The sequence below is a fragment of the Rhinoraja longicauda genome, chromosome 25 (genome assembly GCF_053455715.1).
Source record: "Rhinoraja longicauda isolate Sanriku21f chromosome 25, sRhiLon1.1, whole genome shotgun sequence".
Taxonomy (NCBI): domain Eukaryota; kingdom Metazoa; phylum Chordata; class Chondrichthyes; order Rajiformes; family Arhynchobatidae; genus Rhinoraja; species Rhinoraja longicauda.
In genome coordinates this window covers 15,723,307-15,747,198 of record NC_135977.1, presented here as the reverse complement: position 1 = coordinate 15,747,198, position 23,892 = coordinate 15,723,307, and the positions used below count along the sequence as shown (strand labels likewise).

Below are 23,892 nucleotides of genomic sequence, written 5' to 3'. Positions count from 1 at the left end.
AAGTAGTGATCTCGCAGCGCGGCCGGCACCACGACCTTGTGACCCTTCACCACCACGCCCTCGTGCAGCACCAGTTCATCCCGAACCAGGAAGTAGGGCACGGCACCAGCCGGCAGGGAAGACCGTCGGTCAGGCCAGCCACGGCGGATGACGCTCTCAAGCTGTTGCAGGGCAGGATCAGCGGCAGTGTGTGTGACCAGGGACTGCATCTGCCAAGATGGAACGATGTTGACGTTCAACACCATCAGGTCAGCCGATTCGTACGGATGGCGGGAAATGGAAGGTAGTGGGGCACGGGACAAAGTGTCTGCCACGAACATCTCCTTGCCCTTGCGGTACACGATATCGAAGGTAAAGCGCTGAAGCTGCAGCATCATTCGCTGCAAACGGGACGAGGCTGCGTGGATGGGCTTGTTCAAAATAGAGACCAGCGGTTGGTGGTCAGTTTCGATGGTGAAGGTGTTGCCCAGAACGTAGTCTTTGAATTTGGAGCACGCGAATACCACGGCAAGGAGCTCCTTTTCAATCTGGGCGTAGCGCTGTTCAGCAGGGGTCATTGTGCGAGAGGCATAGGAGACGGGCAGCTGCCGGTCGTCATAGAGCTGCAGGCAGGCAGCACCAAGGCCGAACCGAGATGCATCGCAGGTGAGGACGATTGGCCTGTTCAGGTCGAAAAACTGCAAAGTGGGGGTCCGTGCGAGTCTGGACTTCAGGGCCACGAAGGTCGACTGGTGGTGCGGGAGCCAGACCCAGGCATCGTCCTTCTTGGCCAGCTCCCTCAGGGGGGCACTCAGTTCGCTGAGGTCGGGTATGAACTTGCCTAAGTAGTTGACCATGCCCAGAAAGCGCTGCAGGCCGGGCACGTCAGTGGGAGCGGGCATTTCGGTGATCGCCGCCGTCTTCTCGGGGTCTGGCTTCAGGCCCCCCGCCGTGAAAACATGGCCAACGTAGGTGACTTCCTCAACGCGGAATCGACACTTCCGTTGATTAAGTTTGAGATTGATCTCACGAGCCCTGTCCAGGACTTGGCGGAGGTGTCGGTCGTGCTCAGCGACGTCCCTCCCGTACACCAGGATGTCATCCACAATGATGGCGCACGGCAACCCGGCAAACAGCTGCTCCATTGTACGCTGGAAAACCTCGCTTGCTGAGTTGATCCCAAAAGGCATGCGGAGGAAACGGAACCTGCCAAAAGGTGTGCTGAAGGTGGTCAGGAAGGAGGAACGTGCATCCAAAGGGATCTGCCAAAAGGAGCTCTTGGCATCTAGGACCGAGAAAACTGTGGCTGGACCGACCTGTGCCGCGACGTCCTCCACCGTCCGCATGGGGTAGTGCGGGCGTTTGATAGCCAGGTTCAGGTCTTTTGGGTTGATGCAGATCCTGATCTCGCTCGCATCTTTCTTGGCAGCGACCACCATGGTGGAGACCCACTGGGTGGGGGCACTCACCTCCTTGAGGATGCCCATGTCCACCATGCCACGTAGTGTGGACTCCACGCGGCCCTTCATGGCAAAAGACACACGGTGGGCCGGTCTAACCACCGGGTTGACCCCCGGGTCAACAACGATCTTGTAGGCACAGGGCAGCTTCCCCAGGACGTCATCAAATCGGTCGGGATACTCGATCAGGGGGTCCATGGGGGCCTGCACCAGGTGGATGTCGCGGTGGAATGAAACCAAGCCAAAGTCCTGGCATGCACGGGCGCCCAGCAGGGTGACGTTGTCAGATGCTAGCAGGAGGAACGTGAAGGGCCGAGAGGTCTCCAGAACAGTACAGATAACCGTTGCCTTCCCCACGGCAACCAGAACACCTCCCCCATAGGCATGAAGGCGGGAGTCGTCAGGAGTAACCCTCTCCCCCGAGCTTATCTGCTCGAAGAGGCCAACAGACATAACATTTGCAAAAGCACCAGTATCGACCTTCGCAGGGAAGGAGTGTCCATTGACAGTAACATGCACGGAAGGATCCGTTATCAACGCAGGTGCACCCAAAAGCGAAAACACTGTATCTGGATCGGGGAGTTCCTCGTGTTGGTACTGGGAACCGGTTGCGCTATCACTGTTCGCAAGGTTGTTTAGACTCCTTCTAGGAGCAGGGACAGGTCTCCCACGAGAACGACAAGCTGCAGAAAAGTGGTTCAGTTTCCCGCAGGAATTACAAGTTTTGCCCTGCGCTGGGCAAACGTTAAACTGGTGTGACGAGAAGTTGCAGTTTGGGCATCGGCGAGGGGTGACCGTCGTGGGCGCGGAGGGGGCGACCCTGGCCGGCGGGGCATTTAGCCGCCGGCGGCCGGTGAAATTTATGTCATGGGACGCCGGCCGAGATACTGAGGCAACAGCAGAGGCCATGCGTGCGGCATGTAGGGCGTCCTTTAGCGACAGGTCAGGCTTCATCAGGAGCTCGTCACGCAGCTTGGAGTTTAGGAGACCGTTGACCAGGACGTCCCTGATCATCTCGTCGGGTGTGATCGTTTCAAGGCGGCACCGCCGAGCCATATGCCTCAAAGAAGCAATGAAGGCGTCAACGTGCTCCCCTGGAGTCTGACGACGCGTGAAAAAGTTAAAACGCTCAATAATGTTATTGGTGGGTATATCACACAGGGCAGTGAACTTGGCCATGAGACATGCCGGGTCGTTGCGGTCCTCCGGAGGGACGAAATCGAACGAAGCATAGCGTTCCATTGCCTCCGGACCAGCCAGGTTGAGGAGCAGGTGAGCCTGTACCGCAGGATTTGCATCAGGATGGGCAATCGCGATATAGTGTTCGTAGTCCCGCTGGAAGACAGTCCAGCGGTGCACTATGTCCCCATCAAAAACGAGCGTGTCCGGACGACGACACGAGGGAGCCATGGCAAAGTGGAAGGAGGGGACACAACTGGGAGGAACAAATAATAAAATAAAACCGATCAACAGGAGACGCAAGTCTACCGCTCTGACACCATGTAAAAGGATGTCCCTCGTACGCAGAGTCTTTTACTGAATAGGTTTATTAATTGCACTACACACATTATGCCCTAGCTGTCCGTGGTCATCACTGGAACTAGAGAGCGAGCTGGAGGTGGGGAAGCTACAATTATACAAGAGACCATGGGGAGTGGTTAGTAGTGGTGAGGTCACTATGTTAAAGGAACATGCACTGATCTACACTTAATAACAACATTCTGCCCCCTTTCATCTTTAAAACACTGAAGATCTTCCAATTCATGAGCATATGGGAATAGGCCTTAACACAGGGTTTATCTGGTGTCTCCCTGGCAAGATGTACAGCTTGAGAGCTCTGCACAAGGTTTGGAACACTCCTTCACTCTATTATTGTACTAATATGTCCTAAAATAACATCAGGTGCAATGAGAAGAAAATCTATTTTGTTATGGTGTTAGATTAATGCAGGAAACCTGCAAAATGTGATCAGTGGATACATATCTAAAACTCAACAAAATGAAGAGGAAATACAAACAAAAAGTGATTAAAAAAAGATAGCCGGAAATAGAGAAAGACATAAAATATAAAGATCATATGTTTGTTGTGGGAAGAGGCTCGTCCTTGAGCAATCTGCTATTTCTTATATCCAGGAATACAAATAGAGGTGGTATAATATTCTACTTATTTAAGGGCAAGGTATTAAAAGACTAAGAGTTTTAAAGTTTATGTGAGTTTAGATCAACAGAAGGTGAATAGTTGGTACAAGATAGAAAACATAATTTTAATACAAGCTTTACCAACAGAAATATGAGATTTCCCACTGCACTTACTGAGGGAATATTGAGAAATTATCTTTTTGAAGAATGTTAAAAGGCTTCATTATGGGAGGTCAAAACTTAATTTAGTAACTTCTGCATAATCCAAGAACATAGTTAGTATAAGAAAATAACTGCAGATGCTGGTACAAATCGAAGGTATTTATTCACAAAATGTTGGAGTAACTCAGCAGGTCAGGCAGCATCTCGGGAGAGAAGGAATGGGTGACGTTTTGGGTCGAGACCCTTCTTCAGACTGATGTCAGGGGGGCAGGACAAAGGAAGGATATAAGTGGAGACAGGAAGATAGAGGGAGATCACTTCAACTCCCCCTCCCATTCCCAGTCTGACCTTTCTGTCATGGGCCTCCTCCAGTGCCACAGTGAGGCCCACCGGAAATTGGAGGAACAGCACCTCATATTTCGCCTGGGCAGCTTGCAGCCCAGTGGTATGAACATCGACTTCTCCAACTTTAGATAGTTTCTCTGTCCCTCTCTTCCCCTCCTCCTTCCCAGATCTCCCTCTATCTTCCTGTCTCCACCTATATCCTTCCTTTGTCCCGCCCCCCTGACATCAGTCTGAAGAAGGGTCTCGACCCGAAACGTCACCCATTCCTTCTCTCCCGAGATGCTGCCTGACCTGCTGAGTTACTCCAGCATTTTGTGAATAAATACCTTCAAGAACATAGTTATATTGCAGCCTGTTAAAATGCATGTGGAAAAGGTGCTATAATGCATCAGGCTAATCTCAAATATCATTAGATACATCAAAATAATAGTATAAAAACATGCAAATAATACTTACACAATGAACAAGAATTCTAACTTCCAAACAATAACACCAGCAAACAAATTTGGCACGATCTAATTAGTTTTGTTACTATATTTTGTATAGATTAGTTCATTCTTGTGGAAGTCAAAACTAAGAGTTACCATTCAAGCAGTGCTGGATGACAGAGAAGGATAACTGGGTTCTGGAAAAGGGGGAAATGATGAGGTGAAGTATTGGAGAATGAGGGGAATATGATAGGAAAAAAGAAAATTGGTAAATAACATGGAATAGTATGAAAGAATGCAAAGAGGCAATGACAAGGGGGAAATACAATCTTGAAAATGGAAGGGCTGGGTGGCATTTGATAAGAAATATACAGCCTTTCACAAAAAGTTAAAGAAGACATAAGAGATGACAGATGCTGGAATTTTGAGCAAAAGACATGGTGCTGGAGGAACTCAGCAGTCCAAGGGTTATGATTAAGGACATCATCTGTCCATTTCCCTCCACAGATGCTGCCTGGCCTGCTAGGTTCCTCCAGCAATTTGTTGTTCAGTAGTTAAAGGAGAATTGAGTAAAGAAACATCTCACAAGTAGTAATATCTAACGTCTGATTTTTTATAAAAGATACAAAATATGACCCGCATAATGCTGTCTACAAGCAGTCTAAAAAATACAGCATCAAATTAAAGGTTTTAATGTAATATAAATAGCACATTTCATTTATTTAAACATGGGCATATCTACATCATCAGTATTTCATTTCTGGAATATGTTTGAAACAAAATTATAAATATCATCATAGTTTGAATGCAATGAGACACATATATTTAGAGTTATTATATATACACTTTCTAAATTAACAAGAAGGTAAAGTAATTCATTACTGGTATAATCAATGTTTCCGGATCCATCTGGAGCTGTAAAACATAAGCAAAACAATGTTATCAATAAAGCTGCATGATATTAACTGATGATGACATTTCTGATTTCCAATCTAATGCCTTCTACAAAATGTTTTGTATATTGTCCAAGCAGTTCCTCAAAACTGTTGAATTCCTATGCATGAAGTGGTTGTGCTGTGAGCTCTGTTTGTGGTATATATAAATGATTTGGACGTAAATGTTGATGGGTTGGTTGGCAAGTTTGCAGACGACTCCAAAATTGTTGTGGTCTTGAACTGTGAGGAAGGCTGTCAAAGTATACAGTGATATATATGTAAGCTAGAGAAATAGCTAAGAAATGGCGGATGGAGTTTATTCCAAGCAAGTGTGGGGTGTTGCAATTTGGGTGGTTGGATGAAAGGGGAAAATATACAATTAATGGCAAGAACAGCAGTGAAATACAGAGGGATCTTGGGGTCAAGTCCATAACTCCCGGCAACACAAGTAGATAAAGTGGTAAATAAGGCATTATGGAATACTTAAGATAGACACTAAAAGCTGGAATAACTCAGCGGGTCAAGCATCATCTTTGAAGAAAAGGAAAGTGACATTTTGGGTTGAAACGTCACCTGTTCCTTGTCACCAGAGATACTGCCTGACCAGCTGAGTTACTCCAGCTTTTTGTGTCTATCTTCGGTTTAAATCAGCATCTGCAGTTCCTTCCTTCACATAAGGTGTGCTTACCTTCATTGGTCAGGGCATTGCGTACTTTTGGGTCAAGAAGTCATGATGCAGCTTATAGGACTTTGGTTAAAACATATTTGGAGTACTGCGTGCAATTCAGATTACCTCAATACAGGGAGGATGTGGGATTTTGGTAAGGGGCAGAGGTTTACTGTGATGCCTGGATTAGAGGGTATTAACTACCAAGGAGAAGGTGAACAGATTTGGATTATCTTCTCTGGAATGCCTGAGGTTGAGGGGGGACCTGATAGAAGTATATAAAATTATCAGAACTTTTTTTTCCAGGACGCAAAAATTAAATACTAGCGGGCATAGACAATAGACAATAGGTGCAGGAGTAGGTCATTCAGCCCTTCGAGCCAGCACCACCATTCAATGCGATCATGGCTGATCACTCTCAATCAGTACCCCGTTCCTGCGTTCTCCCCATACCCCCTCACTCCGCTATCCTTAAGAGCTCTATCCAGCTCTCTCTTGAAAGCATCCAACGAACTGGCCTCCACTGCCTTCTGAGGCAGAGAATTCCACACCTTCACCACTCTCTGACAGAAAAAGTTCTTCCTCATCTCCGTTCTAAATGGCCTACCCCTTATTCTTAAACTGTGGCCCCTTGTTCTGGACTCCCCCAACATTGGGAACATGTTTCCTGCCTCTAATGTGTCCAGTCCCCTAATTATCTTATATGTTTCATATGGTTAAAACATATTTGGAGTACTGCGTGCAATTCAGATTACCTCAATACAGGGAGGATGTGGGATTTTGGTAAGGGGCAGAGGTTTACTGTGATGCCTGGATTAGAGGGTATTAACTACCAAGGAGAAGGTGAACAGATTTGGATTATCTTCTCTGGAATGCCTGAGGTTGAGGGGGGACCTGATAGAAGTATATAAAATTATCAGCTTTGAGAGGCTGGTCCTCTCACACATCAAATCCAGCATCCCTGACTCACTGGACCCACATCAATTTGCATACAGGGCAAATAGATCTACAGAGGACGCCATCTCTCTGGCTCTTCACACTGTCCTGACTCACCTAGAGAGACAGGGCACGTACGTGAGGATGCTATTCATAGACTATAGCTCCGCCTTCAACACGGTCATCCCCACCAAGCTCATCACCAAACTCCACCAGCTAGGCCTTAGCTCGTCATTATGTGACTGGATCCTGGACTTCCTGCTGGAACGACCGCAGGCAGTGAGAATGGGCCCGCACCTGTCCTCCACTATCACCCTGAGTACCGGCACACCACAGGGCTGTGTTCTGAGCCCCATGCTCTACTCCCTCTTCACACACGACTGTGTTCCTGCATTCGACACCAACACCATTGTCAAGTTTGCAGATGACACAACGGTGATCGGGTTGATCACCAACGGGGATGAAACAAACTATAGAGCGGAGGTGCAGAACCTGGCGGACTGGTGCTCGGATAACAACCTGTCCCTAAATACCACCAAGACCAAGGAGCTGATCATCAACTTCCGTAGGTCACATAACGGGGAATATGCCCCGATCTCTATCAATGGGGTCAGTGTGGAGAGAGTGTCCAGCTTCAAGTTTCTGGGCACTCACATTTCGGAGGACCTAACATGGTCCAATAACACTGCTGCGCTGGTCAAGAAGGCACAACAAAGACTGTTCTACTTAAGAACACTGAAAAAGTCTGGTCTACCCCAACAGCTGCTGACGACCTTCTACCGCTGCACCATAGAGAGCATCCTAACGCATGGAATCCCTGTGTGGTACCTCAGCTGCACGGAGGCAGAAAGGAAAGCTCTACAGCGGGTAGTCCATAGAGCTCAGAGGGCCATCGGAACACAGCTACCAGACTTGGAGGGCATCTACAACAAACGATGCCTCAGAAAAGCCACCAGCATCCACAAAGACTCTTCACACCCCTGCAACAGTCTGTTCGAACTCCTTCCATCGGGCAGACGATACAAGGCCTTCTATGCCCGCACCTCCAGACTCAGGAACAGCTTCATCCCCAGGGCCATAGCTGCTATGAACCGGTCCTGCTGAGCCGGATGGCCACAACGCATAGATCAACTTGCACTTTACCCTGTCCAAAACTGTTACAACTGTTCGTTTCGTTGGGTTGCTGCTGTCTAAATTACCTAAATTATTGCATCGTATGGGAGGCGCATTCCCAATCTCGTTGTACCCCTGGGTACAATGACAATAAAGATATATTGTATTGTATTGTATTGTATTGTATTGTAAGATCCCCCCTCATCCTTCTAAATTCCAGTGTATACAAGCCTAATTGCTCCAGCCTTTCAACATACGACAGTCCCGCCATTCCGGGAATTAACCTAGTGAACCTACGCTGCACGCCCTCAATAGCAAGAATATCCTTCCTCAAATTTGGAGACCAAAACTGCACACAGTACTCCAGGTGCGGTCTCACCAGGGCCCGGTACAACTGTAGAAGGACCTCTTTGCTCCTATACTCAACTCCTCTTGTTATGAAGGCCAACATTCCATTGGCTTTCTTCACTGCCTGCTGTACCTGAATGCTTCCTTTCAGTGACTGATGCACTAGGACACCCAGATCTCGTTGAACATCCCCTCTTCCTAACTTGACACCATTCAGATAATAATCTGCCTTTCTATTCTTACTTCCAAAGTGAATAACCTCACACTTATCTACATTAAACTGCATCTGCCATGTATCCATCCGCCCACTCACACAACCTGTCCAAGTCACCCTGCAGCCTTATTGCATCTTCCACACAATTCACACTACCCCCCAGCTTAGTAACATCTGCAAATTTGCTAATGGTACTTTTAATCCCTTCATCTAAGTCATTAATGTATATCGTAAATAGCTGGGGTCCCAGCACCAAACCTTGCGGGTACCCCACTGGTCACTGCCTGCCATTCCGAAAGGGACCCATTTATCCCCACTCTTTGCTTTCTGTCTGTCAACCAATTTTCTATCCGTGTCAGTACCCTACCCCCAATACCATGTGCTCTAATTTTGCCCACTAATCTCCTATGTGGGACCTTGTCGAAGGCTTTCTGAAAGTCGAGGTACACCACATCCACTGACTCTCCCCTGTCAATTTTCCTAGTTACATCCTCAAAAAATTCCAGTAGATTTGTCAAGCATGATTTCCCCTTCGTAAATCCATGCTGACTCGGAATGATCCTGTTACTGCTATCCAAATGCTCAGCAATTTCGTCTTTTATAATTGACTCCAGCATCTTCCCCACCACTAATGTCAGACTAACTGGTCTATAATTACCCGTTTTCTCTCTCCCTCCTTTCTTAAAAAGTGGGATAACATTTGCTATCCTCCAATCCACAGGAACTGATCCTGAATCTATAGAACATTGAAAAATGATCTCCAATGCTTCCACTATTTCTAGAGCCACCTCCTTAAGTACCCTGGGTGCAGACCATCAGGCCCTGGGGATTTATCAGCCTTCAGTCCCATCAGTCTACCCAAAACCATTTCCTGCCTAATGTGGATTTCCTTCAGTTCCTCCATCACCCTAGGTTCTCCGGCCCCTAGAACATTTGGGAGATTGTGTGTATCTTCCTCAGTAAAGACAGATCCAAAGTAACGGTTTAACTCGTCTGCCATTTCTTTGTTCCCCATAATAAATTCCCCTGCTTCTGTCTTCAAGGGACCCACATTTGCCTTGACTATTTTTTTCCTCTTCACGTACCTAAAAAACTTTTGCTATCCTCCTTTATATTATTGGCTAGTTTACCCTCGTACCTCATCTTTTCTCCCCGTATTGCCTTTTTAGTTAACTTTTGTTGCTCTTTAAAAGAGTCCCAATCCTCTGTCTTCCCACTTCTCTTTGCTATGTTATACTTCCTCTCCTTAATTTTTATGCTGCCCTTGACTTCCCTTGTCAGCCACAGGTGTCTCTTACTCCCCTTAGAGTCTTTCCGCCTCTTTGGGATAAATTGATCCTGCAACCTCTGCATTATTCCCAGGAATACCTGCCATTGCTGTTCTACCGTCTTCCCTGCTAGGGCCTCCTTCCAGTCAATTTTGGCCAGCTCCTGCCTCATGCCTCTGTAATCCCCTTTGCTATACTGTAATACTGACACTTCCGATTTTCCCTTCTGCCTTTCCATTTGCAGAGTAAAACTTATCATGTTGTGATCACTGCCTCCTAATGGCTCTTTTACCTCTAGTCCCCTTATCAGATCAGGATCATTACACAACACTAAATCCAGAATTGCCTTCTCCCTGGTAGGCTCCAGTACAAGCTGTTCTATGAATCCATCTCGAAGGCACTCTACAAACTCTCTTTCCTGGGGTCCATTTCCAACCTGATTTTCCCAGTCTACCTGCATGTTGAAATCTCCCATAACCACTGTAGCATTACATTTGTGACACGCCAATTTTATCTCCTGATTCAACTTGCACCCTATGTCGAGGCTACTGTTTGGGGGCCTATAGATAACTCCCATTAGGGTCTTTTTACCATTACAATTCCTCATTTCTATTCATACTGATTCAACATCTCCTGATTCTATGTCACCCCTTGCAAGGGAATGAATATCATTCCTTACCAGCAGAGCAACCCGACCCCCTCTGCCCACCTGTCTGTCTTTTCTATACGTTGTGTACCCCTGAATATTCAGTTCGCAGCCCTGGTCCTCTTGTAGCCATGTCTCAGTGATCCCTACAACATCATACTTGCCCATGACTAACTGAGCCTCAAGCTCATCCACTTTATTTTTTATACTACGCGCATTTAAGTACAACACTTTAACTTCTGTATTTACCTCCCCTCTCACATCGGTCACAAATGGCCCTGCCCTTAATCTCTTTTCCCCTCTAGAACTTCTGTTCCCATTCTTCCGAGAGTCTTCTGCAATATCTCCTGCATTGCCTTTAACCTCATCTTCATATTCCCAATTTGTTAACCCCTCCCCCCCACTACTTAGTTTAAAGCCACAGGTGTCGCACTAGCAAACCTGCCTGCCAGAATGTTTGTCCCCCTGCTGTTAAGATGTAACCCGTCCCTTTTGTACAAGTCACCCCTAGCCCAAAAGAGATCCCAGTGGTCCAGAAATCTAAATCCCTGCTCTCTGCACCAGCCCCTCAGCCATAAATTCATACCCTCTATCTCTCTGTTCCTGGCCTCACCAGCACGAGGTACCGGTAGCAGTCCAGAGATAACCACCTTTGACGTCCTACTTCTCAGTCTTTTTCCTAACTCTCTAAACTCCCGCTGTAGCACCTCCTTCCTCTTCCGCCCGACGTCATTCGTGCCCACGTGCACAACGACTTCAGGTTGATCGCCTTCCCTCACTAGGATTTTCTGAAGCCGGTCCGTGATGTGCTGAACCCTGACACCAGGGAGGCAACAGACCATCCTCAAGTCCCTCCTGCTGCCACAGAATCTTCTGTCCGTCCCTCGGACGATGGAGTCACCCACCACTACGGCTCTTCCTGACTTCGGTCTCCCCTGTCGAGTATCCTTGCCAACAGGTCCGCCACTCGGACTGGAAACGTCTTCTGCCCCGACAGTTCCCAAGAGGGTATACCTATTTGCAATAGGCACAGCCACTGGGGTCTCCTGTAGTCCACGTCCACGTCCACTCCCCCCTGAAACAGTCTCCCACCTTCGATCGACCTGGACCCTTGGCGTGACAGCCTCACAATAGGTCCTGTCGAGGAAACTTTCGCATTCCCGGATGGCCCTGAGGTCATCCAACTGCCTCTCCAACTCCACCACACGTCCATTCAGGAGCTGCACCTGGACACAGTTCTTGCAGGTGTAGCTCCCAGAAGCTCCAGCGACATCCCTATCTTCCCACATCCTGCAGGAAACACACTGCACCAAATTTTCCGCCATTACCTTGTGTCTATAAACAGTTCAGGCTTAAAACAATTGTACCCTCCTCACCTCAGCCTCCTCGCCGAAGCATAGCGTGGTATGCAAGTGCAAAGCTTAAAGGAGATATGCGGGACTTTGTTTTTTACACTGAGAGGGGTGAGTGCCTAGAACATACTGCTGGCAGTGGCGGTGGAGGCAGATATGATAGTGGCATTTAAAAGACTTTTGGATTGGCATATGTATATGCACAGAATGGAGCGATAAAGATTAAGTGTAGGTAATAATAGTTGGTCTTGGCATCATGTTCGGCACAGACATTGTGACCTGAAGCATCTGTTCCTGTGCTGTACCGTTCTATGGTTTATGCTTCTGGCACAAAGAACCTGTGTCCATGGTCGATAAAATTAATTGTCACTCTTCCAATTTTACTGTGACAATTTAGGCGGATGGCGTCACACTCCTAATTTCACCAGGCATCCCCACTATTGATAAGATATGAGACATAAAAATAGGATCCGATATAGGCTATTGAGCCTTCTCCATCATTTAATATGATCATGGCTGATGATATTCAATACTGTGTTTCATCTATTTATCCTTATCCCTTGATCTCACTAGTTCTCAGAAAAATATCTAGTTCTCTCTTGAATATACTTAATGTTTTGGTTTCAACTATTTTCTGAGGTAGCGAATTCTAAAGGCTTGTCACTTGGGGAGGAAAATGTTCTCCTCATCTTTGTCTCAAAAGTGGCTAATTCCTTATCTTTGGACATTGATCCTTGCCCTAGATTCTCCAGCCATCAGAAAGAACCTTCTGCATCTCGCCTGTCCAGCCCTGATTGAATGTATTACATTTTGAGATCCTCACTGATTCTTCAAATAAACTCAAGTGGATATAAACATTTGACTCAATCTATCTTTCTTCATCAGGCCTGCCATCCCGGGGATCAGTCTGGTGATCCTTTACTGAACTCTCAATAGCAAGAATATTCCCTAGGTCAAAATTGCTTACAATACTCAAGGTGCAGTCAAGCTAATCTCTATATATTGCAACATGACAATCCTGCTCCTTTACTCAAAGTACAATTATGAAATTGCAGATGCCGGTTTACATTAAAAAACACAAGGTGCTGGACTAACTCAGCGAGTCAGTCAGCATCTTCTTTTGTCTCACACCTTCCTTTCATCTCTAACCTTTGTCCAACAATCTGCCTATCAAAAAAACACTCACATATATCACCCGTTACTTGCCAGGCTATCTCGTGCCCCTCCTCGCATCTAGCTTTCTTCCCCCCCCCACTCGCCTGTCCAATCAGTCTGAAGAAAGATTCTGACCCAAAACGTCACCGATCCATGTTCTCCAGAGATGCTGCCTGACCCACTGAATTACTTCAGCACTGTCTCTTTTTTTAGATAGTCAATCTTTTTCCCACAGTGAAAATATCAAATGCAGGCGGGCATAGGTTTAAGGTGAGCGGGGGAAAGTTTAAAGTAGATGTAAGAGGATTTACTTTTTGCACAGAGAATGCTCGGTGCCCGGACATTCACTGCCAAGGGCAGATGTGGGGCCAGATACAATAGTGACATTTAAGTGGCTTTTAGATGGGCATATGGATATGCACGGAAAGGAGAGATATGAATCATGTGCAGGCATAAAGGATTAGTTTAATTTGGGATGATATTCAGCACAGACCGTGTGCTGATATCTTTCCCTTTAAATCACCTTTACAATGTCTTCCTCATCTTAAACCAATTATCATTTTATACTCCTACCATGGGATGACAACTGACTGTCCTATCATTGCCTCTTATAATTTTATATATCCCATCAGGTCATCCTTCAGCCTCTTTTGCTTATCATTCAGCCTATCAAATCACTTCCCATAACTAAATTCCTCCTGTCCAGGCAATATCTTGGAGAATCCCTTGTGCACACGATCCAGCACAACCACATCCTTCCCACTGAGCCACACGGCAGAAGGCTTCCCACGAGCCACGCAATAGATAGCTTCCTGCTGAGCCGTAGTTGCAGACCAGAAATGCGGCCAGGAGGCTTTTTCGAGGTGTCGAGGTCTCAATGGCCGCGGAGCTGGGGCCACGTGGATCGGAGCCCGGGCCGGAGCCTCATGGGTCGGAGCCCAGGCCGGGGTCTCACGGGTCAGAGCCCGGGTCTCATGAGCCTCGCGGGTCAGAGCCCACAACCGGCGGAGCCTGGGTCGGTGGAGCCCATGGCCAATGGAGCCCGTGTTGATGGAGCCCGCAACTGACAGAGCCTGGGTCGGTGCCACAGGTGCCTCAGGAGGGGACCGGGCAGCGACAGTGGAGAGATCATTGCGGAGGTCAATGTGAGCGCCGGCCGATGGACGAAGACAATAGACAATAGGTGCAGGAGTAGGCCATTCGGCCCTTCGAGCCAGCACCGCCATTCAATTGGATCATGGCTGATCATTCTCAATCTGTACCCCGTATGCCTTCTCCCCATACCCCCTGACTCCACTATCCTTAAGAGCTCTATCTAGCTCTCTCTTGAATGCATTCAGAGAATTGGCCTCCACTGCCTTGAGGCAGAGAATTCCACAAATTCACAACTCTCTGACTGAAGTCCTCATCTTTTTCCTCATCTCCGTTCTAAATGGCCTACCCCTTATTCTTAAACTGTGGTCCCTGGTTCTGGACTCCCCCAACATTGGGAACATGTTTCCTGCCTCTAACGTGTCCAACCCCTTAATAATCTTATACGTTTCGATAAGATCCCCTCTCATCCTTCTAAATTCCAGTGTATACAAGCCTAGTCGCTCCAGTCTTTCAACATATGACAGTCCCGCCATTCCGGGAATTAACCTAGTAAGCCTACGCTGCACACCCTCAATAGCAAGAATATCCTTCCTCAATTCCTTCCTTCCTCGGAGTGAGGACACCGCTGCCAAGGGAAAGAATAAAGAAGAATCTGCCATGGGGGGAACCGCCGTGAGTGAGGGAGAAGAACAATGGACAATGGAGGACCCGGCATAGGGGGACCACCAGGATGGAGAAGAACAATGGACAATGGAGGACCTGGCATGATGAGACTGCTGTGAGGTAAGGGGAGGGGTAAAGAACACTTTGTAACTTTGTAAGCGCTCTTTATGTTCATTCATCCTTCCTATAGAGTAGTGACAATAATCTACAAGTGCAATCTAACCAGTGTTTTGTAAAATTGCAACATCCCCATTTGTTTTTTCTAAACCTAGATCTACAGTGAAGATTTTGGTGGCATGTGACTTCATCACCACGCTTTCTCTTTGTCTTGTCACTTTCAGGGAATAATGGACATGAACAACAAGGTCCTTCTGTTCATCAACATTCCTTAAAATCCTTACACTTACTATACATGTCCAACTCCTATTTGACTTCCCAAAATACATCACCTTGCCCTTTTTGGAATTTAAAAGTCATTTACAAAACTCCACCTAACTTTCTATCTGATCTATATCCTGCTGGAGCTTAGACAATCTTCTTAGCTATTCACTAATCTCTAACTTTGATGTCATCCCAAAATTATTAATTTCATATTCACATCTAAGTACTTAATATATAACACAAACAAGAGTTCCAGTAATAATGCCTGCGGTACATCAAAGTAGTCAAAGACTTTTTAAAAAGCTTCTTTCCACCACTACTCTCTGCCTCCTACTACCAAGCCGGTTTGGGAACTAATTGAGTAGGTTGGCTTGGATCTGGTGTGCCTGAACCCTCTGGATCAACCTTATCATGTGTGACCTTATCAAATGCTGTACAGAGTCTATACAGGCAAAGTCTTCTGCCCTGCTTTTATTAATTTTCTTTGTTATGTCCTCAGCACACTGATGCAATTATAAAGAAAGCAGATCTACTTCCTGAGAAGATTACAGAGATTTGGTATGTCAAAAAGATTCTCTTGAACCTCTACAAGTGTAGAGTAGAGAGCATATTGACTGGTTGCATCACGGCCTGGTTCGGCAACTTGAATGCCCAAAGGCGAAAAAGACTGCAAAAAGTTGTGAACACTGCCCAGTCCATAACCAGTTCTCTACCATCTAGAGGGATTTACCGGAATCACTGCCTCAAAAAGGCAGCCAGCATATTCAGAGACCCACACCACCCTGGCCACACACACACATTTCATCCCTGCCATCGGGAAGAAGATACTGAAAAGATTCAGGAGCCTTAAAACTGTAACGTCCAGGTTCAGGAACAGCTTCTTCCCTTCAGCCATTCGACTATTAAACACTTCAACCTCAAATCAGCTTTGAACTACATAATAACTATTGTTATTATTGCACTATTGTTGTTTGTTTTTTGTGCATACGTATGTGTGTGTGTGTGTGTGTGTGTGTGTGTGTATATATGATCTATTTATGTATATTTGTGAGTATGTGTATATATATACACACTGAACTTTTTTTCTCTCGTTTATTATATTGTTTACAGTGTACTATGTTTACATATTCTGTTGTGCTGCTGCAAGTAAGAATTTCATTGTTCCATCTGGGACATATATAACAATAAAACACTCTTAACTCTCTCTTGACTCTTGAATTAAATTAATAAGAAGGATGCTGCCTGCACAAAGCTGTGCTGAATTTCACTGGTCAGCCCTTGCCTTTCCAAATGTCCTAAATCCCATCATTTAGGATTGTCTCCAATAATATCCCTACTACTGATTAAAGGCTCAGAGGCCAGCAGCTACCTGTCTTATCCCTTCAGCCCTTATATAAAGGGACATAAGCTAACCTCCAGTTTTCTAGCACCTCATCTGTGACTGACAAAGACACAACAGCCTCCATCAGTCCCTTGTTGTCTCCTCCTTGATTCACATAGCAACAGGGAATAGATATTCGACTGTAGATGTTGATCTACATACAAAGACACAACCGTTGGAGTAACTCCGTAATCAGGCAACATCTCCGGAGATGGAATAGATTTTACCTAGCCCTTGGGATTTATCAACTCTTACAGTGCCCTCCATAATGTTTGGGACAATGACCCATCATTTATTTATTTGCTTCTTTTCTCCACGATTTGAGATTTGTAATAGAAAAAAATCACATGTGGTTAAAGTGCACATTGTCAGATTTTATTAAAGGCTATTTTTATACATTTTGGTTTCACCATGTAGAAATTACAGCTGTGTTTATACATAATCCCCCCATTTCAGGGCACCATAATGTTGGGGACACATGGCTTCACAGGTGTTTGTAATTGCTCAGGTGTGTTTAATTGCCTCCTTAATGCAGGTATAAGAGAGCTCTCAGCACTGTCTTTCCTCCAGTTTTTCAAGCACATTTGGAAACTTTTATTGCTGTTTATCAACACGAGAACCAAAGTTGTGCCAATGAAAGTCAAAGAAGCCATTATGAGACTGAGAAACAAGAATAAAACTGTTAGAGACATCAGCCAACCTTTAGGCTTACCATAATCAACTGTTTGGAACATCATTAAGAAAAAAAAGAGCACTGGTGAGCTTACTAATCACAAAGGGACTGGCAGGCCAAGGAAGACCTCCACAGCTGATCACAGAAGAATTCTTTCTATAATAAAGAAAAATCCTCAAACACCTGTCCAACAAATCAGAAACACTCTTCAGGAGTCAGGTGTGGATTAGTCAATGACCACTGTCCTCAGAAGATTTCATGAATAGAAATACAGAGGCTGCACTGCAAGATGCAAACCACTGGTTAGCTGCAAAAAAACAGGATGGCCAGGTTACAGTTTGCCAAGAAGTACTTAAAAGAGCAACCACAGTTCTGGAAAAAGATCTTGTGGACAGATGAGGTGAAGATTAACTTATATCAGAGTAATGGCTAAAGCAAAGTATGGAGGAGAGAAGGAACTGCAAAGATCCAAAACATACCACCTCATCTGTATAACATGGTGGTGGGAGTGTTATGGCCTGGGCATATATGGCTGCTGAAGGTACTGGCTCACTGATCTTCATTGATGATACAACTGCTGATGGTAGTAGCATAATGAATTCTGAAGTGTCTATCCTATCTATTCGTTCAAACAAATGCCTCAAAACTCATTGGACGGCAGTTCATTCTACAGCAAGACAATGATCCCAAACATACCGCCAAAGCAACAATGGAGTTTTTCAAAGCTACAAAAATGGTCAATTCTTGTGTGGCCAAGTCAATCAACCGATCTGAACCTAATTGAGCATGCCTTTTATATGCTGAAGATAAAACTGAAGAGGACTAGCCCCCAAAAAAGCAGAAGCTAAAGATGGCTGAAATACAGGCCTGACAGAGCATCATTGGAGAAGACACCCAGAAACTGACAATGTCCACAAATCGCAGACTTCAAACAGTCTTTGCATGCAAAGGAGATGCAACAAAATACTAAACATAACTACTTTCATTTACATGACATTGCTGTGTCCCAAACATTAGGGTGCACTGAAATGGGGGGACTATGTATAAACACTCCTGTAATTTCTACATGGTGAAACCAAAATGTATTAAAATTATTAAAATCTGACAATGTGCACTTTAACCAAGTGATTTTTTTTTCTATTACAAATCTCAAATTGTGAAGTGCAGACGCGAATAAATAAATGATGGGTCTTTGTCACAAACATTATGGAGTACATTGTATGTATCTCATGGCATCTAACACCACCTCCTTCTTAATACTGACCTTCTGCAGATTATCTGCTTACCACTCCCAGAAATCACTATCTTTCATGTCTTTCTTTTTGGTGAATATTGATAGGAACTCATTTAGAACCTTGTAGTCACCACACCCTAAAATATCACATTCTTGTCCTGGTTACCTCATACTTACAGAGCAAGATGATAGAGATTTTGATCATAATAACATCACTTATCAGATTATTGAACATAACCACTGGGTGTGCACTCGTAAAGTGTAATTAGCTATAACATTTTGGGAACATTAAAAAGGAATAGACTTTAGCCTTGCATTTTTTCATAAATTCAATTACCTTTTTCTTATTCCTAATTACTTCATCCAGAAATATGCCCATACTTTTATGATCCATGGTACTTCATTTATGATTTATTCTGGCGAATAAACAATCATAAAATCATGTGAAATGGGAGTGGAATTAGACCATTCGACTTATCAGGTCTTCTCTGCCATTGGATCATGGTTGGTCTATTTTTTCCTCTCTAACCCATGCGCCTGCCTTCTCCCTGTAACCTTCAATGCCTTTACTAATGGAACTTGTCAATCTCCACTTTAAAACTACCCAATGATTTAGCCTCCACCGACCTCTGTGGTAATGAATTCCACAAATTCAGCACCCTCTCGCTAAAGAAATTTGTCCTCATCTCCATTGCACAGGTACGTCCTTTCATTCTAATGCTGTTACCTCTGGTCCTCAACTCTCCCTCTACTGGAAACATGCTCTCCACATCTATTCTCTCTGAGTCATTATTCGGTAGTTTTCCATGAGATACCCCCTCCCCTCTCCTCTCCTCATTCTTCGAAACTCCAACTGTAATAGCACCACCTTTGGTGGAGGATTGTAAATGATTGAATAAACCACAGTGCAGCCATGAGTTACTTGTTATTCTGTGTCTGATCTCAAGATATCACAAATTGGCGACGAGAATAGGATCGTCGAGTCCCCAGCTTTACATGTTTGTGTAGATAAGGAATTCTACAGAGGCACGGAGAAGGTTGTATAACTTTTGGTGTCAAGGAAAGCTGGAAATCGGGTCATAAAGTTGAATTCTGTGAGACTGTTAAAAAAAAATCTAAAATGGCGGTGCCCAGTGGATATATCGGAAGATTGGGTGAGTTCCAGCAAAGCCGGGAAACGTTCAGTGCATACATCGAACATTTTGAGGTTTTTTTGCTGCAAATAACATCACTAAAGTAGAAGCTTCTGATGCAGAATCAAGACAGTTGAATGAAGCAATTCAAATTAGGAAAAGAGCAATTTTTCTCACTGAAATGGGTCCCGATGTTTATGATACAGTAAAGAATTTATTAGCTCCAGCCAAACCAAAGGACACGCCTTTGAAGGATATTCTGAAGAAGTTAACAGAATATTATGACCCTAAGCCCTTAGAAATAGCTGCAAGCTATCTTTTTGGAACGAGATGCCAACTTCCAGAGGAGGATATTAGTAATTTTATCGGAGGGGTAATGCCAAATTCAGTGGCAGAACTGAAACCATTTTTTGTATGTAGGAACGAACTCTCAGTAGACCAAGGTTGTGTCATGTGGGGAGTGAGAGTGGTAGAGGAGATCTTATCGAAACGTATAAGATTATTAAGGGATTGGACACGTTAGAGGCAGGAAACATGTTCCCAATGTTGGGGGAGTCCAGAACAAGGGGCCACAGTTTAAGAATAAGGGGTAGGCCATTTAGAACTGAGATGAGGAAAAACTTTTTCAGTCAGAGAGTTGTGAATCTGTGGAATTCTCTGCCTCAGAAGGTAGTGGAGGCCAATTCTCTGAATGCATTCAAGAGAGAGCTAGATAGAGCTCTTAAGGATAGCGGAGTCAGGGGGTATGGGGAGAAGGCAGGAATGGGGTACTGATTGAGAATGATCAGCCATGATCACATTGAATGGCAGTGCTGGCTCGAAGGGCCGAATGGCCTTCTCCTGCACTTATTGTCTATTGTCTACCTGAAAAATATTGAGTAAAATTGCTAGAAGATCTTCATTTCATGATCAGCATTTGGGAATGTGTCTAACAAAGAGTCTAGCTAGAAGCTATCTATGGTGGCCGTGTCTAGATAAGGACATAGAACAAACGGTGAAAGAGTATAGCACATGTCAAGCAGTTGGAAAGAATCCACCCACAGTACCGCTACAGCAATGGAAATGGCCGGTTAGAGTGTGGCAAAGATTACACATTGACTTTGCAGAGTTAGATGGACAACAATTGTTCATTGTGATTGATAGACACTCCAAGTGGGTTGAGGTGTTTTCGATGAAAAAAACTACATCCAGCAAAACCATAGACATTTTGGGAGGGTTGTTTGCGTCCTATGGATTTCAAGAGGAAATTGTGTCTGATAACAGACCACAATTCTGTTCACAAGAGTTTGCACAATTCATGAAAGAGAATGCTGCAAAACACACTAGAGTAGCTCCATACCATCCTGCTTCAAATGGAGCAGCAGAACGCACAGTGCAAATTGTGAAGCGTACATTAGTCAAACAACTGCTGGATCCAAATCCAAAGAAAAGACAGTTGTCTTTGTTTCACAAACTGGCTAACTTTCTGATTACATATCGAAACACACCTCACACCACTACTGGCCAAACACCAACTGAACTGTTCTGGAAACGAAAACCCAGAACAAGGTTTTCACTGTTGAAACCAAACTTGGCTCAAACAGTAGAAGAGAAACAGGAGAAACAAAAAGCATATCATGACAGAAGTAGAGTAGAAAGGAGTGTTGAATTGAATCAGAAGGTAAAGGTGAAAAACCATCATCACAAGTGGGTGAAGTGGTTACCTGGAAGAGTAGCGAGCAAGTGCAGACCACGGACATACTTGGTCAAGATGTTTGGAAGTGGAAAGGCGAGAGTTTGAATCAGCCTGAAAATGGAGGTTCAAGTGGGGTTGACAGTCAAATAAAATTGACTGATGGACTGGAATCTATGAATGTAAGTCAAAAGGAAAGCTTGACTCGATTAAAAACGAGTCCAAGGGGTTCTAAACAGCCAGAAACTTTTGGTCAGAGAAGATATCCAGAAAGAAGGAGAAACCCAGTGGTTAGATTAAATTTGTGAAGTTATTTCCTGAAATGCACATATCATTGTATATGCAACATACATGCGTGATGCCCTCATTTTATTCAGGTTATATAAAAGTAAACTATCAGACAAGATTGTAAAAATTTCATACCGTTCGTTATATTCAAAACAAATTGTCCACAAGGTAATATATTTTTTTATTAGGGTGGAAGGAGTTGTAATAGCACCATCTTTGGTGGAGGATTGTAAATGATTGAATAAACCACAGTGCAGCTGTGCAGCCAAGAGTTACTTGTTATTCTGTGTCTGATCTCAAGATATCACACCAACCAATAGCCGAGGCCCAGGGCCATCAATCGGAGGACATCGTTAATTGTTATTAATTTGGAATATGTGATCCTTCCCAAATATAACAGCCCGGAGAAGTAACCAACCAAAGAGGCACATACTTGTGTAATTTTGAACAATTGCAGACTCTGCCCGAAGTCCAGACTCTGCGACCGTGTCGTCGTCGTTCAGTGGGAGGTGACCGGACATCAAGGTGAAGAGGTCGAGGCTCCAGCTGCTGCCCTCGATCTCCGCGATTACCTTCCCCTTCACATCCTCGATCGTGTCGTCCGGCCTCACATCCACCCTCACCTCCTTTCCATCCGCCAGCAAAACAGTTACTTCGAAGGAGTTTGATTCGTCGCTATCGTCACTCATTGTTATTTGCAGCAGTAAAGAGCGTTCGCTGCGAAGGAGAGGTGGGGAAAAAACGGGCTGTTTGATTTATTTATGGCGCAGCGCAAGAGGATTCACTGCCGCTGCCGTCCATCCCTGCGCTCCCGGAGCGCACCCCAAGCGCGCGGCGACCGGAGCCACCAACGGCCGCGAACCGGCACGTGCTGGCTGTTATTTAAATGAAGGGGGCCGCGCTTCGTGGAGGCCTGCCATCTTGAATAGGGGAAATCATACATTACGGCAATACAAGTTACATACAATAATCATTTAACCTTCATTGAGACAAACCTTGTTGGTTCATTTCTTCCCCTTTCATCTGCTTTACACCAATAGGGCGGTTTTCCCGAGAGCTGCTGAAGAGAGGCATGTGGGCAGCTCACGAGAAGTCAAGAGCTCTGATTCCTTCATATCGAATATGCCCATTGAAGATGACATGTCCAGTTTGCTGCACACCCTATCACGTCCAGATTAGCTGGAAGAACACTGTTGCAATGTGAAGAATTGGCATGCTGCATCTTCCGAGTAGAATCTCAGAGCAGAGTTGCAGAATAATTCACTCTATGTAAGGTGGATAAATCTGTCTTCACAAAAGAAGCGTTAATAAAATAATCCAGCCAGATGATTTAGATGCCTATCCTACTAAAATGATACTCTGGATTGAAAGTCCCTTAAATTATGAGATTTTAAATGTGCCAAAATTGAGTTGATCTTCAAAATAGCACAATGACCACAAGAAAGTATCGCCCATCAGGAGCAGATTGAAAGAGAGTCTACTGTCATAATTTGAAGCACCACAATTAAATGGATGATTGCCCCCTTACAAGAAGAAATTGAGTGATAAAGAAACCAGATGGCATATTTGCCTTCATTGGTTGAGGCATATGAGTCAGGAGAAGTCATTTGCAGTTTTATAAAACTTTGGTTCGGTGGCCTTTGGAGTATTTTATGCATTCACAGTCAAAGTTTGTGGTGGGTTTGGAGAGAGTCCGGAAGAGGTTTACAAGAATGCTGCCAGGATTGGAGGGTATTAGCTATAAGGTGAGGTTTGACAAACTTGGATTGTTTTCTCTGAAGCATCAGAGATTGGGGGATGTCCAGATAAAAAATTATTAACATCTTAGTCAAAACCTTTTTCCCGGGGTGGAAATTCATAGAGGGCATACGTTTAAGGTCAGAGAGGGTAAGTTTAAAGATGTGCAATGCTTTCTTTTACACCGAGCGGTAAGTGCCTGGAACATGTTGCCAGGGGACATAATAATGGTGTTTAAGATGCTTTTAGATAGGCATATGGATGTGCAAGGAATGGAAGGATATGAAACAGCAGGCAGAGGAGATTGGTTTAATTTGGCATCATGATTGGCATAGGCATTGTGGGTCAAAGTATTTTCTATGCTGTACTGTTATATGGTCTATGAGATGCATGAGATGATGTCTGAATGGTTGATTTACTGCTGCACACTACAGAATTGGACAGCACTGTTCTTTGGAGTATCAAGGAATTAACCATGAAACACAACAG

General features: G+C 44.9%; 1 protein-coding gene across 5 annotated transcripts in view; it reads right to left on the bottom strand.

Moving 5' to 3' along the window:
• LOC144605839 (NACHT, LRR and PYD domains-containing protein 1b allele 2-like) overlaps nucleotides 1-22,781 on the bottom strand; it is a 91,239-nt gene extending 68,458 nt beyond the window's left edge. For 3 of the 5 annotated variants that reach the window (XR_013548893.1, XM_078421440.1, XM_078421443.1), the window contains exons 1-2: nucleotides 22,100-22,547; nucleotides 5,395-5,427 (exon numbers count right to left, since the gene is read on the bottom strand). Coding sequence is in view for 4 of the 5 variants with exons in the window: in XM_078421440.1 (XP_078277566.1) it covers nucleotides 5,395-5,427; nucleotides 22,100-22,355 (289 nt within the window). In the remaining variant the exon portion in view is untranslated. Of the gene's footprint in view, nucleotides 1-5,394; nucleotides 5,428-22,099; nucleotides 22,548-22,661 lie in introns of those variants that run through there. The other 2 variants (XM_078421442.1, XM_078421439.1) reach the window with 2 other exon arrangements.
• Nucleotides 22,782-23,892: the final 1,111 nt, after the last annotated feature.